The sequence below is a fragment of the Peromyscus eremicus genome, chromosome 4, assembly GCF_949786415.1.
Source record: "Peromyscus eremicus chromosome 4, PerEre_H2_v1, whole genome shotgun sequence".
Taxonomy (NCBI): Eukaryota; Metazoa; Chordata; class Mammalia; order Rodentia; family Cricetidae; genus Peromyscus; species Peromyscus eremicus.
In genome coordinates, this window is record NC_081419.1 from 1887672 (window position 1) to 1901904 (window position 14233).

A 14233-nucleotide genomic window follows, 5' to 3' on the forward strand; every position below is an offset into this window, starting at 1 on the left:
ACTGAACCCAGAGCCTTGCACTTGCTGGGCAAGCGCTTTACCATTGAACTGAATGCCCAATGCAAAGACATGGAATTCTTACACCATTGGACCCCTGGCTGACTTTGCCATGTGCCGCCTCCCACCCCTAGGTCTGGGCTCAGTACCCTGCACCCAGGAGTGAGGCCAGTCTCCCAGGAGGTCTTATCTTGAGCTGGACCATAGGCTATGCAGTGTGCTCCAAGCTGGGGGCTGTCACAAACCACGGGCCAACTTGTCCTCTCAGGACTTCATGAGCTCTGTGAGCTCCGTCCCCTGGGGCTCTGTGAAGAACCAGGAGGAGACTCTGGCAGCTACAGGTCCCCCTGCCTCCCGGAAGGCATGTTTTCCCCTTTGTCACAGTAGGCAGGCCAGCCTCGTGATGAGGGGCTCCGTGCCTGCTCCACACACAGTGTCCAGCCAGGGCAGCCTTGCTGTGTCCTGTGTCACTTGTCTGAGGACACACTAATCCGATACTGTCTCCTTAGGGTCCCCCTGGGAGCGGAGGCTTGAAGGGTGAGCCAGGAGACATGGGACCTCAGGTACGTGTAAACCTACCTCTGCTTTGCTCTCAGGAGGGTGGCTCCTGGTTGCTGGGGTGACCCCATTCTTCAACAAAATCAGGAAGAATTGTCCTTCGATACCATAGCACAAGCTCTCTGTTGTATCTGTCAATAGCCCTCACTTAATGCAGGAGCTCTGTGTCTTGTCCCCAAGATGCCCACATGGGGGCAACCGGTACAGCAAAGCTTTAGGCTAGGTTGACAGGCATGGGGATGGATGTTCTCTTTCCCTAGAAGAGGGACATGCCCTGATGCCTTGTCCTCTGATTTCTGGCAGGGTCCGAGAGGTGTGCAAGGTCCACCTGGCCCAACAGGGAAGCCTGGAAGACGGGTAAGTGCTGGGTGCTATGAGCATGTGGTGTGGGGACAGCATCTGTGCCCAGACCTGAAGTAGACTGTCCCCTTCAGCACCTCATTGTCCCATGTCCACATCCAAAGCTGTGTCTGAGCCGCTGCTTCAAAACAAATGCTGTGTCCAGGGGTGAGATGGCTCACCTGTCTCTACAGCCATCTCCCAGACAGGTCACAGCAGTTGGATCCACATTGTTGATGGCTGATAGTAGGCCTTGTCTTTGGGGACACCTCGTGCCTCCTCTCTAGAAATGGCTTCCTCAGCTCCCGCTCAGGCCTTCCTTCAGCCCTCTAGCCTCCTGGGATTTCCTGTTGAGAATGGTGTCCTCTTGGATGGATCCAGCTGGTTTCCTCAGGAACACAGCTGCTACAAGATGCCACACTATTTAAAAGTGATGACCACACTCCGGGAAGGCTAGAAAAGTCTTAATTAACCTGTCCTGTTCCTACAAACAGACCTTCTCATGTGTTTCATATAGAGACCAAAGCTACCACTGTCCGCATGGCCTCCGAGCCTGACCATGAGCCCACAGGCCACATCCCCAACCATGATCAGTCATTTGCAGGAGACGGGAAAGAAGAGGCTGGTGTGCCTCCCGAGTGAGCAGGGGCTTGGCAGGGAGTCCCTGTTCCCTTGTGCCTCTCCCTGTGGTGACTGTAGCCTTTATAGCAGACTCTGAAGGTCCAGGATCGGCCTTCCGTCCCATGGCAATCAACCAGGCACTCTGGGGCTTGCTTTTGAATATTTTTCATGGCTGGAAAGCAAGTGTGAGAGTTGACAAGATGGGTGACCAGTCACCGTGCAGACCCTGCCTCTAGGTCGCTGTGTTGTCTGAGTGGGACACACATCCTCTGGACCCCTCTCATACTCAGATGGACCTAGAGAAGCCTTTATCGTTCCCGCAAATCTTTGGTCTTTAATTTTCTTCCCATTAGTAACAAAGAGCTGAGCTTCCTATGGTTGTCATCAGCATGTCACTGGAGCCACAAAAGCGAGCTGGGCCTCCCAAATCCCATTACCCTCCCCAAGCCTAGAAGGGCAGGCAGCATCAGGCTCCTGAGCAAGTCCTAATGAGACAAGCACTATATTCTTATTTGTTGGCCAGTGGTTATGGTATGGCATGGCCTTGGGCTGTTGGATTTGAGTCCCCTGTCCAGTCTGATGACACCAGACAATTGCCCTTGGTGGGAGTGCTTTCCATGATCTCCTTCCTCAGCATGGCTTGCTGGGAAGCTGTTCCCAGAGGATGTGCTGGGATGCTTCTTCTTCCATATGGACGGCTCGTCTTCTCTGTTCTAGGGCCGTGCTGGGAGTGATGGAGCTAGAGGCATGCCTGGACAAACAGGCCCCAAGGTAGGCTGTCACCTACACCTCCTCATGTCAGGGGACCACATTCACCATCGTCCCCGACGTCATGTTGATGACATAACCATCATGTTTGACGAGTGTAACTATGGGGAGTGCTGACTCACTTGGATGAGTCTTTCCGGTGTGTGTTGTGGAGACAGATTGACAAGTGAATTACGTAGGCGAGAGTCAATCTCTTTAAAGGGGCAGGTGTCCTCTTCATATGGGCAGTGAGTGAGGTGGGGTGGCTCCAGTTGTGAGAGAACCCCTTGGGAGTGTGCAGGTAAGCAGGCCACACCCTTGGGAGCATGAGTGGCCCGATGATCCCAAGTCTATGGGACATGAGTCTTCCTCCACTGCCTTAGGAAGTCAGGACCTGGGGCTTGTGGGGGTGAGTAGACACACCTGTGGGTGATCAGGGGCTCCTGTGCACGCATAGGACTTGTATAGACATGTGACAGCTGTTTTTCCTCCTGATGCTGTGGATCCTGGGTTCATCCCTTTTCCCATGATCCTGTATGGACTCTCTCCCCGTGCCTGGGTCACCAGGAGCTGTCACTGTTCAGTACATCTGTGTTGGGTCCTCTGGTTCCAAAGTCCTGGATGCTTCCTGTGAGCCCTGGGTTAATGAACACTGACGGCCCCATGGATGACAGGAGGAGGAGAATCTTACTGTTCTGTCAAGCAGTTGATGACCTTTTAACTATGAAGTCATGAAAAGCCTCAAATGCCCTGCCCTCGGTTTCGTACTACCTGACTTATACACCCACCAGGTGGGATGCTGATCCTGGGCTCCGTGAGGCTGGGGGACAAGAGCCAGGGTCTCTGCAGGTGAAGATGGTGGGGCCTTCACCAGTGAGTGTGAGCATCGGTGTGTGACACGAGGCTGCAGTCATCAGGACAGATGGGACCCCTCCAGCAGGGGGCGACTCAGAGCAAATGAACACAGGCTGACTTGGCAGTGGCCATTGATAACCCGCATGCCTACATTCCCAAGGATGCCCTGGCCTTTGGCATGGGGATGGCAGTGCCCCTCCCTTCTAACCTCCGCCTCACTGGGAGAGAGGAGGTGGCATGTGCAGACTCCACAGTGGCCCGAGGCAGGAGCCCTGTGCAGGGGCCATGAGAAGACACTGGGTCCAGGGTGCCGAATTAAGGGTGCCACTACTAGGTCCTGCTGTCTGTGGGTGTTTGATGTAGCTCTCTTGTCCTTGCAGGGTGACCGTGGCTTTGATGGCCTGGCTGGGTTGCCGGGAGAGAAGGGCCACAGGGTGAGTATTTGCTGTGGGATTCCAGAGGGTCTTCTCCTTCCAACAGGCTCGGGTCCCTTACATGGGGCCAGGTTCCCCCATTTCACGGTGTCCCCATGTAAAACACTGTGACTGCTCATGGAACTGACCCCTGAATGAAGTCCCTGTTGATGTAGATCTAGCCCAGAGAAGTTGGATTTCCTACTGCAGTTTATGATCAAGCCCAGCAGGTGCCTCACCCCAGGGTGAGGGAATATGTGTCTTAGAACTAGTTTTAGAGCCTTCTAGAGACCACTTTCTACCTAAGGGAGGCTTCATGTGCATGGGAAATCCAAGCAGCTACCGTATGCAAGCTGCAGAGTCCGGACACTAAGGCTGTGGACCTGGGATGGTGGGGCAGTATCGAGATCCTGCTGCTAAGGAGGGCTGGAGTTGGCCACCATGGTGCCTGCCCATCTTTCTCCCCCTAGCTGGGAGGGGATCCTCTCTGACCTGCTTTACCTTGAAGTGAGTTTATTGGTCAGTTTTAGCATTGTTTGGGACATCCAGGTACATGTGTATGTGTTACACACACGTACACAGATACCTTCATAGGCATACTCACAAAGACACAGGGAGACATATTCATCCACACATATGCACATACACACATTCTTAGCCACACACATGCATACACATATACACATATTCACAGGCACACACACACACACACACACACACACACACATACACACGTATACACATATACAAACATGGAGACATATGTAAGCGTAATCAGATAGGACCCAGATATATATGCACACAAGCACATACACACACAGGTACACACAGACACAGGCATATAGACATCCATGTGCATATACATGTATATACATAGGAGCACACAAGTATGTAAACAGGTACACATGGGCACAGACATTCATACTTATCCAGTCACACACATACATACAGGCAGACATGGATTATATACATGCATATACATACATGTACACAGGGATGCAACAATACAATCATGCATATACGTGGGCAAACTCACAGCCACCAGTGGCGGTCTTTGGGGGTAGGAGGTGGGTGTGCAGTCCTTTGATCTACTGATGAGAGCACACGTTGAGCGCCTGCTGCAGGCAAGACTCGGAACTGCAGGTTTTCATGAGGTAAATTAGCCCTGACCCTCAGGGATTCTTGGTCCAGGGCGGTACCTTTCTGTGGTACCCTCCCTCACACTGAGTACACCATGTGCCTGGATGTCTGTGTCTCCCGCTAATTCTGCTAGGGGTTCAGTCTGGTGATTCTGCTGCCATGAAGCTTAGGGGCTTGGGTGCAAGGTTCTGTGGCCAGCCTCTGGACTGACTGCATACGTCCTCCTCCCAAGGGAACTAGCCTGCAAAACTGGGGGTATTCGGGGTCAGACTTCAGGGGACAGAGAAAGGGGCTTGGGACAGTTGTAAACAACCTGCTGTACAATGGCTAACACTGACCCTGGTTGACTTACTAGGGTGACCCTGGTCCTTCTGGTCCTCCCGGACTCCCAGGAGATGATGGAGAGAGGGTATGTATCTCAGCATCCTTCTTTCTGTAAGCGTGGGCCTGGCAGGGTCGGTGAGGGTGCTGGGGAAAGGAAGCATGCATGTTGGCCCAGGGAGATGGCTGTGTGCTCCTGAGACTGAAGCAAGGCACAAGCATTCATTTTACCTTATCCTTCTTGCCAATGAGGGTCAAACTGTCATGGGTCTCAGAAGCGGAGCTTCTAACTGTAGGAGGCAGGTGTCCTGGATCCCATGGAGGGGAGATGCCAGGGGCTTAATGAGCTCTGCATCTCTGCTGATCTCATCTAAATGAGGTGTCAGACGGAGAAGCAAGGGCTTGAGGAGGGGGGGGGGGACGGGGAAGTCATTATCTCTGGCCCCAGAGGTAGGGAAGGGCAAAGCAACTGAATATAGGAACAGAGAAGGTAGGGAAGGGCTGGAGTCGGGCTTCTGTACCCAGAGGGCTCCTCAGTGTCTGTCCCAAGTATCTTCGAGGGGCTGGAGGCTAAGCTCATACTCAGGCCACAGCACAGATGTGTGTGGCAGAGAATGCGTGACAGGATCTATGGGCTCCTTGCACCATTGTTGGGAAGCTCAAGAACCCCAAGAAAGTGGGAGAGAAGCACTGTCCTCTCCAGATTTCAGACTTTGCCAGGGAGTTTCCCCTGTCTGGGCCTTGGCCTAATCAGCTGTAAGCTGAGGAAGGAGAGGGGTACTTTTGGATGCCCACCCTCTTGATTTAGGAAATGCCGGTATGGGTTCATAGCATGCATTTATATGCTCATCTGTATTTTGTGTGCACATGTGCACTGTGTTTTGTATGTGCAAAAGTGTACTCCTAGGTGTGTACAAATATACATAGATAGATAGATAGAGATATAGGTATGTATGTATGTTATGTGTGTGGCTGCACAGTTATGTCTCTGTGAGTAGATGTATTGAATGTAGGCACACATGAGCATGTGTTCAGGCAGGCTGTATGTGAGCATGTATGTCTTTGTGTGTGAGGAAGGCAGGAGAACCGAGCTGTGTGATAGGGAGACATGTCCTGGCTATGCAGCCATGGGTGTGACCCAGTGGAACCAGGGCAAACATCCCATCTGGAGTCAGGAGGAAAAGGCTCTTCTGAGTTTGCCACTGGCTGCTTTGGACCCTGGTAGACCCTGAGCTCAGGGCAGTCTGTCCGGGGCTCCTCTGTCCCTCCTCTGATGCCCCTGTTCCTCAATTTCTATTACTCATGAGGGTGGCCAAGGCCTTGAACTCCATAAGTGTTCTGCCTAGCTGCCTTTGCTGCAGCTATGAATGTAGCTGGCAAGCAGGGCCTGCTTCCAAGCCTCACTGTTCCCCTGCAGTACCTGCACCCTTGCAGCTCCAGAGTGAGGACAGGAGCCTCTCCTATGGGAGCAACATTAGCAAGTCAGCATATCCTGAGCAGAGCAGGCAGAACCCTGCTGTGTGGTACTAGGGGATGGCCTCTGGGTATCCAGGCCTCAAAGTGTGTCCCTAAACATCCTCTTCTTTCTCCTCCACAGGGTGATGATGGAGAAGTTGGGCCCAGGGGCCTGCCCGGGGAGCCTGTAAGTCGCTGATGGGTGGGACTCTGGGCCTCAGCTGCACAGTCAGGAATTGATGGGTGTGGAGTAGATTAGAGAGCTTGCTCTGAGGAAAGAGGCAGGTGACATTTGCCCAGGAAAGAAACGAAGGAGGACACTAGGGGCTAGGCAACTCTAGGGAATATACACTGACCCTTTTTACAGGAGGAAGCTGGGCCCTGGAGAGCTATAGAAAATGCCCAGGGGCATCATAGTTCCGGGGGAATTATGCCAGGCACCCAAGTGCAGCATGGAGGACATTCAGAGGTTCTGTGGTGGGCATCCTCGTGTGTCAGAGTAGACAGGAAGGCACAATATGGTGGATGTTCTACAAGAATCATAGCAGGCAACTAAGTAACCTGACGGGCATCTAGGACATCATGATAGATGTCCGGGATGCCATGGCAGGTGTCCAGTCAGCAGCCATATAGTGCTGGGACAGTCAAGGGGACTGAATAGGCCTAAGCTTGCCCCAGGTCTGGCGACTGCACCCTCCAGGGTGGTGCCTGACCCACCACAGGAAAAGCTCCCTTCAGTCAGCCAACTTATATTTAGGCTTGAAGCAGATTTCCACAAGGGTGAAAGGACATTAATTACCTTTCATTTACTGATGCTCAGAAACCTACCTTCATTATCCAAGTCAGGCGGCTGTTTGCATCTGGTGAAGCTAATTGATGAGCTCTGCCATAAACGCCGCACGGGGCAGAGCGCGGGATCGGCATGCTCAGGTTCATTTGGGATGAAATGATACCCTAGATGTCTGATTGGCCACTGAGGAGGATCCATCAGCGCTGCTCTCCTTAGCACACATCTAAGCAGTGCCTTCTGGGTTATTAGCATCTCAAAAACATTTGTAAGACTTAAGTATTAAAATAATGAAGGAAGCATTTAGGACGCCGAGAATGTGAGGAAAGGCTGTTGTGTTTTTCCATCTAAAAAGATTCTGTCAAAATCAAGGGCACTTGAGACTTGGGTGAAGCCTATAATTCCCAAGGTGGGCAGTTCTCCTACAGCCCTGTATCCACCCCAGACATCAGTGGTGCCTCAGACCAGGCCCTCTGTGTAGGGTTGTGCACAACCCGTCAATGCCCAGGAGAGGCATTGTGGCTCTCCCAAGCAGCTGTCCCCAAAAAGGCCCTGAAGTTCCTCGCAGGCCTTTTGTCTTCTAACTCTGTTCCCTGATCCCTTGACCTCCGTCATTCCAGAAATGACAGCATTGTGTGTCACTGGGGAGAGAGACTGAAGAAAAACTCAGTGATAAACAATGTATCCAGCAGAGCAATGTAATTTCATGAGTTTTCTGTGGAGAGATTTTGTGCTCACCTCCCTGAGGTCAGGGGCAGGTGGATGAGAAAGATCCCTTCACTGAGGACATTCCTGATGCCCAGCTGAGCCCCTCTATTTCAGGAAGCCCCTGATTCTGATTCCCAGTGTCCAGGTAGAGAGGAGGATGGGATAAGTGGGGCACAATGGCATCTCTTTCAGGCTTCTGGATTCACCATCTGAGCTCAGGGTGTAGAGTACTGGACATGGTCTGTGCAGGGAGAGAAGCAGAGCAGACAGGCAGGGCAGTCCTCCAGCTGGGGTTCACTTTTCCTTGTCCCTCCTTCTTGCAGGGACCGCGTGGTCTGCTTGGGCCAAAAGGGCCTCCTGGCCCTCCAGGACCTCCGGTAAGTTCTGTCACCTCTTGGCATACGTGTCCACATTGTGGCGCCAGAAACCCTCTGACCTAGCTAGTGGCACTGGGGCCACGAGGCCATGCTGACCATGGTGTGAGGCTGTAGGTATGAGGGGCTGTGGGTCATTCATATTCATATATGAAGAACCAGAAAATGGATAGGTAGGGTTGAGGTAGCCAGCCTAGCAGCTCTTCTAGACTTCTCCACCTCCCTTTCTGGCACACAGCACCTGCTGGCGTTTGTGTGTGTGTGTGTGTGTGTGTGTGTGTGTGTGTGTGTGTGTGGTCATAAGCAATGCTTCAGGATGCCACATTGTCCCTCTGCTTCAGAGACCTTCCAGAAGCTCTGTTGGGAGTTCTGGAAGGAGGCAGAGGCTCTTGGTTCTGATTGGGGCTCTGTTTCGGTGGGTCAGACCGGCCCTACCTCTTCAGCTGCTCTGAGAGGTTTTTCTAGAGTTCAGGATCTGCTCATATGAGGGTGCTGGGGCCCGACCTGACGGCTCAGCTAACCTATAGGGAACGGTCTGTAGCTTGGCTGTGAGGGATGGAGAATCGAGCCTGTCCTTTCCCAGGAGAATGTCCCACCAGTAGCCACCTCAGGCCCATGTCCAAGCATGTGGAGTGGGGTTGCTCATTCTGAGCTGAAACATCTCTTCTTTATCACTCTCCTGCAGGGTGTAACTGGTATGGATGGCCAGCCCGGCCCGAAAGGAAATGTGGTGAGTCCCAGGGGTCACATGACCTGGCTTTGGGTGATGGCCTGTGGGCACAGTCCAGTCCATGCTTGGCTGTGGAGGTCTGTATCAGCTGGGAATTGGGGCAGGAGAGTGGGCACCTTAGCCTTGGCCCACGGCTCGGTGCTGCCCTCTGGTGGCAGAAGCCTCTGGTGTCAGAATTTCAAGTTGGTATTTGTTATCCAAAGCCTAGCTAGGAGTCAGTTCCACCAAGAAGTGGGTCTGTTAGCTCTATATCTATTTCAAGGGCACACTTTTCTACTAATAGAATATTTCCTGCTCAGCTCCTGTCATACTCTCTGCCTGGAAGGGTGTTGGGGTGTGAGTGCGAGTCCACACCCCCCTTTCAGAGTCAAGTATTAATCCTAAGGGTGTGTAAGGATCTGCCTACTTTCAGTGGTGAGTCTGTTTTTCCTGGAAGCTGTTCCCACACACTGACTTCTGGGGGCCACTGCTGCACAGTTCAGAGCAGGAGGAAAAGATGAGAAGTGAAAATGGGCTTCCTCAAAAGGGGATGTGGTTCCTAGACCCTCTTCTCAGGGCCTTTACCTTTGTTTTCCTATAGGGTCCCCAGGGAGAGCCTGGGCCCCCCGGACAGCAGGGTAATCCTGGTGCTCAGGTGAGTGTCCTGGAAAAGGTAGCTTGGAGCATTGGGTGGGGCACAGATTCTGGTGTTTGGGAAGTACAGACTTCAGCTCTGCCACCAACATGGTTGGTGCCTGGAATGAGGGGCCATCAGTGGGAAGATGGTGGAGGATGAGCAGGGATCCTCTGGTCAGTTTCCTCACCCCCCTGTTGCTTCTTCCCCCTAGGGTCTTCCGGGCCCCCAGGGTGCCATTGGCCCTCCAGGAGAAAAGGTAGGTGGGACATCTGGGTGTGTGCAGAGGGACTTCCTTGCCCATGGGCCATACTTCCAGGCCTGGGGGATCTGTTGGCCTTCATTAGCAGGCATGTACACCTTGCTCTGCAGAAGGCCCCCAAGCTTAGTCCTCTGGGAACTAAGCATGTCAGCCTCAGAGAGGCTCTTAAATCTTTCTTGTTAATTGATTCATACATCCACTCACTCTCCATCTATGTGTAGAGGTGCCAGTTTTAGCAAGGGGTGAGAGAGGGGAAATCCCCAAACCAGCACACACTGTTGAGTATGAACTAGAAGCCATTTATTGGAAATTCAGATTGAATTGGGCATCTTATTTAGTTGAGTTTTGGTAAATTTGGCACATAGACTTCTAGCACTTACCATGTCCTGGGACATTAGCCCTTCCAATGGCATCATAGAACCCAGGCGTGGGTTATATCAGGAAATGAAAATGTCTAGGTCTTGACCAGCAAGAAGCACTTCAGAGTGGTTCTGAGGGCACCCAACTCCTGGGAGCACTTGTTGAAATGCAGACAGCCTGGCTGTGCCAGACCTGGACCTTGTTGAGAATGTCATGGGATAGTGGGCGGTCCAGTGGCCCTGTGGCTGCCCTGCCATGGGAGGGATTCCACCGGGGCCATTGGAGGGGACCTAAGGAAGGCACTGTGCCAGGAGCAGCTTCAGGAGGCTCCCAGGAAACCAGCATCTGCTCAGGAGATGAAGGGAGAAGAAAGATTGGGGGTGGGGTGCCCCCATAGCAGAACTGAAGGTTCTGGTGAAGGAGGCGCCTCTTTGAGTGCAGAGAGAACTGGATGCTGGGAGCAAGGACCACAGCAGGCATCCTGAGTGACAATGTCTGAATTATTTGGGGGGACTATGGAGAAGGGCTGACATGCCAGGGAAGGAGGAGACATCAAAGGTGTCCCCTCACATACTGTCTGGTTTGTACTAGGGTCCTTTGGGGAAACCAGGTCTCCCAGGAATGCCCGGCGCTGATGGACCCCCGGTGAGTAGTGCCCCCCATCCCTCTCCAGGAAGCTCCTCTCCTCCCCAGGGGGGAACTGGGAGCTTCAGTTGTCCTGAGCCACTGTGGGAGAAGCTCATGTGCTCTGGTGCGCTGTGCTGAGTGATGACTAGATCGTGGACAAGCTTTCACACCACGTTCCTGTCACGGAGGGGATGTGACGACACAGTGGGAGCGTGACTTACTTGTTAGGGTGTGCGAATCAGTCCCCCGAACTCGGCATCGTGTTTGAAACCGTGAGGAGTACCGGGCTGGGCTCCAAGCCACTACACGTGTCCCTGGTGTGGGAAGTGAAGCGCAGGGTGTGCCAGAGGTATTTTTAGTGTTCACATACTGAGTTTGGGGGGAAGCTGTTGGGAGGGGGGTATGTCTGCAGTGAGCACAGCTGGGAGCCAGATTAGACAGGGCCTGGAAATAGCAAGTGAGTGACAGGTCTAATCTGGGGGGCGAGCTGTGCAGAAAGGGGGGCGCCCAGAAGAGAAAGCAGTTAGGGGTGTGTGTGTGTGTCTACCCACAGCTGCCATTCTGCCTGGAGATGTTGCTGGTTTGAGGGAATTTTAATTTTAAATTTAATTTAAATAGTTTTAAAGGAAATTATTAAATCCACCCCTCCAATTTCTCGCCCTCCCCCAACTATTTCCTCCCGGCTCCGTGTGCTCTTTAGTGTTTAGCGAAACTGAAAGGATGTATCTCAGAAAGCAAGATGAGATACATTAATTATTTATGACAGTTCCGTTTATTGTTTTAATAACACCATTAAAAACTAAATACGAGGGATGGGCGGGGGGGGGGGGGTAGGGGAATACCTAAAAGTGATTGCCGCACAAACATGAGGACATAGTGCATATCCACAGAACCCACGCAAATGCTGGGTGGTCATGGTGTCCACATATAATTCCAGCTTTGGGAAGCAGAGGCAGGGGAATTCGCCCCAGCAAGCTGGGTAGCAAGACTAGTCCTATCAGCAAGCTCTGGGTCGAGGTGACCTTGCCTCAGTGATCAAGGGGGACTCCTGACACTAACCTGGAGCCTCCATGTGCTCACACACATACATGTGCTCACCTACACACAGCTACACCACACATTCACATGCAAAAGTAGGAAAAGAAAAAAAAAAACTGAATGGGGATGTTGAGTGCACTAATGGCAAGGGAATGGTCCACCATGATCTGTCGACTCCTCTCCACGCAGAGGGTCACGTGGGCCAGTCAGTCTTAGACCCCACGTTATCTTTAGTTGGTCTGAGAAGACAAGTGTAGTCACTGCCATCTCCGTGTGGACATGTGGGGAGTTCAGGAGCGAAGTGACTGGTGTCTCACCGTGTGTCACATCTGTCCTTGAACTGTCATTTCTTTTGTGCTGCAAAAAGAAAAAAAATAGTGATGCAAACGACAGATTTTCTAGTAGACAGTGAGGTGAGAGAAGAGGCAGATGATGGCTCCATCCCATTCGCACCGGTCAGCACAGGTCACGGGACCGTGGTTCCCTGGTGTCCGTTTCCTGTGGTGGGTGATCCCCACAGGTGGACGTCTGATGCCGTGTGTCACGCATCTCCTGCAGGGAAGAGATGGTCTGGGTGTGAGTGGCTGTGTCCTTCCCACAACCAGACACACCTCCGGCCTCAGTAGACCTGGTTGGTTCTGGCCTGGGATTCCTCTCCCCACACTGAAAGCTCTTGAGAGTCCAGGTCCCTGAGCAAAGCCTCCTTTTACATTCTGTGGGTGGAACCAAGAGCCCCCTAGCCTAGAGACTCTCTGTTTCTGTTCCTGGCTGTATTAACTTCTTCTCTGGTTGTTGTGACAAAATGCCTGGCAATAACAACTTGAGGAAGGAGGTGTTCACAGTTGGAGGGAGGTGCGGTCCATCATGGCGGGAAGTCACAGCAGCAGGAGCCCGCAGCAGCTGGTCATATTGTGTCCCTATTCAGGAAGCAGAGAGATGGATGCCGATGCTCAGCTCGCTTGCTTCTCTTTATCCAGTCCAGAGCCCCAGCCCATGGGATGGGGTCACCCATAGGTAGGGGGAGTCTTTACCTCAGCTAACCTAATCTAGAAACTCCCTCACAGACAAGCCCGGGGGTTTGTCTCCCAAGGAATTCTACATCCTGTCAATTCTAACACTGGAGCTTTAAAACGTGCCATGGGAGAGGACTGCTTTCTCCCTGGGAAGGGCCCAAAGATGGCAGATGGACCGGAAAGACATCAGGGATCCTAACCAGATCCAGCTGTCCATGTGTTTGGAAGGGAGGGAAGATGGATGGCTTTCCTTATAAAAGCAGCTTACTGTTGATAAACCTTGAAGAGGCCAGCTTGTGCTGAGGCTGTTTTACTCTAGTATTTGTTTAGTTTGGTTGTGAAGTGATTGACAGGCCAGGGAGATGACCCAGTTAGTAAAGTGTTCATCCCAGGATGCGTAGAGGCTGGGCATAGCCGTGCATGCCTGTAATTTGGGGGCTGAGAAAGAGGGGACAGGAAGGTCCTGAGCCTTCCCAGCCAGCCGGTCTAGCGAATCAGAGAGTTCTAGGTTCAATAAGAAACCCCCTTTTAAAGGTTAGAGTGGGCAATCAATGGAGGAAGAACCTGCTGTCAATCTCCGGCCTCTACACACAGTCACACACATGTGTATACACTCCCACAAACATGCACACAAATGGAGGGAGACAGGTAGAGAGGGAGAGAGGGGGAGAGAGGGAGGGAGGAGGAGAGAGGGGGATAGAGGGAGGGAGGAGGAGAGAGGGGGAGAGTTTCAAGTCATACCTAGTGCCCTGAAATGTGATTAATTCTCTACAGCACACAGCAAAATGATGGGTAAATGGAGCCAGTAAAAATAAAATGTGAATGAATATCCAAGGTTTGGAGAAAGTGCTCATGATCCAGTATTAAATTCGGATCATATTATACCGGCCCACTTTGTATGCACACATGCAGAGAAAATGGATGGGAAACCTGTGCCCCCGACCAGCCTCGTGGCTCTGCATGGTGGGCTGTGGAGGAGTTTAATTTCCTTTTCCGCTCTCCTAATTGTCTTCAATGAACATATATTACTTTTTTAATCAGAAAAATATCAAATACAAATAATTTAAGCTTTATTATTTTTCCATTATGAAAGTAACATTCACTGTAAAATATTGGGAAAATGTACACTGGCAGAGAAAGAACGCAGCCTCGCCTTCCACAGCAGGAAGATTTGTCAGTGTTAAATTTTCCTCTATTCTCCTCAGCCTCCTGGTTAGAAACATGAGCTCTGGGCCTCCCCACTGCGGTAATTCCTTCTAGAACACAGCTGATACC

General features: G+C 52.0%; 1 protein-coding gene across 1 annotated transcript in view; it reads left to right on the plus strand.

The window, feature by feature from the left end:
- Col5a1 (collagen type V alpha 1 chain) overlaps positions 1-14233 on the plus strand; it is a 152375-nt gene that overhangs the window by 80014 nt on the left and 58128 nt on the right. Inside the window, exons 15-25 of the mRNA XM_059262197.1 lie at positions 507-560; positions 859-912; positions 2233-2286; positions 3498-3551; positions 5026-5079; positions 6589-6633; positions 8265-8318; positions 9001-9045; positions 9626-9679; positions 9873-9917; positions 10872-10925. Coding sequence (XP_059118180.1) covers positions 507-560; positions 859-912; positions 2233-2286; positions 3498-3551; positions 5026-5079; positions 6589-6633; positions 8265-8318; positions 9001-9045; positions 9626-9679; positions 9873-9917; positions 10872-10925 — 567 coding nt within the window. The remainder of the gene's footprint in view (positions 1-506; positions 561-858; positions 913-2232; positions 2287-3497; positions 3552-5025; positions 5080-6588; positions 6634-8264; positions 8319-9000; positions 9046-9625; positions 9680-9872; positions 9918-10871; positions 10926-14233) is intronic.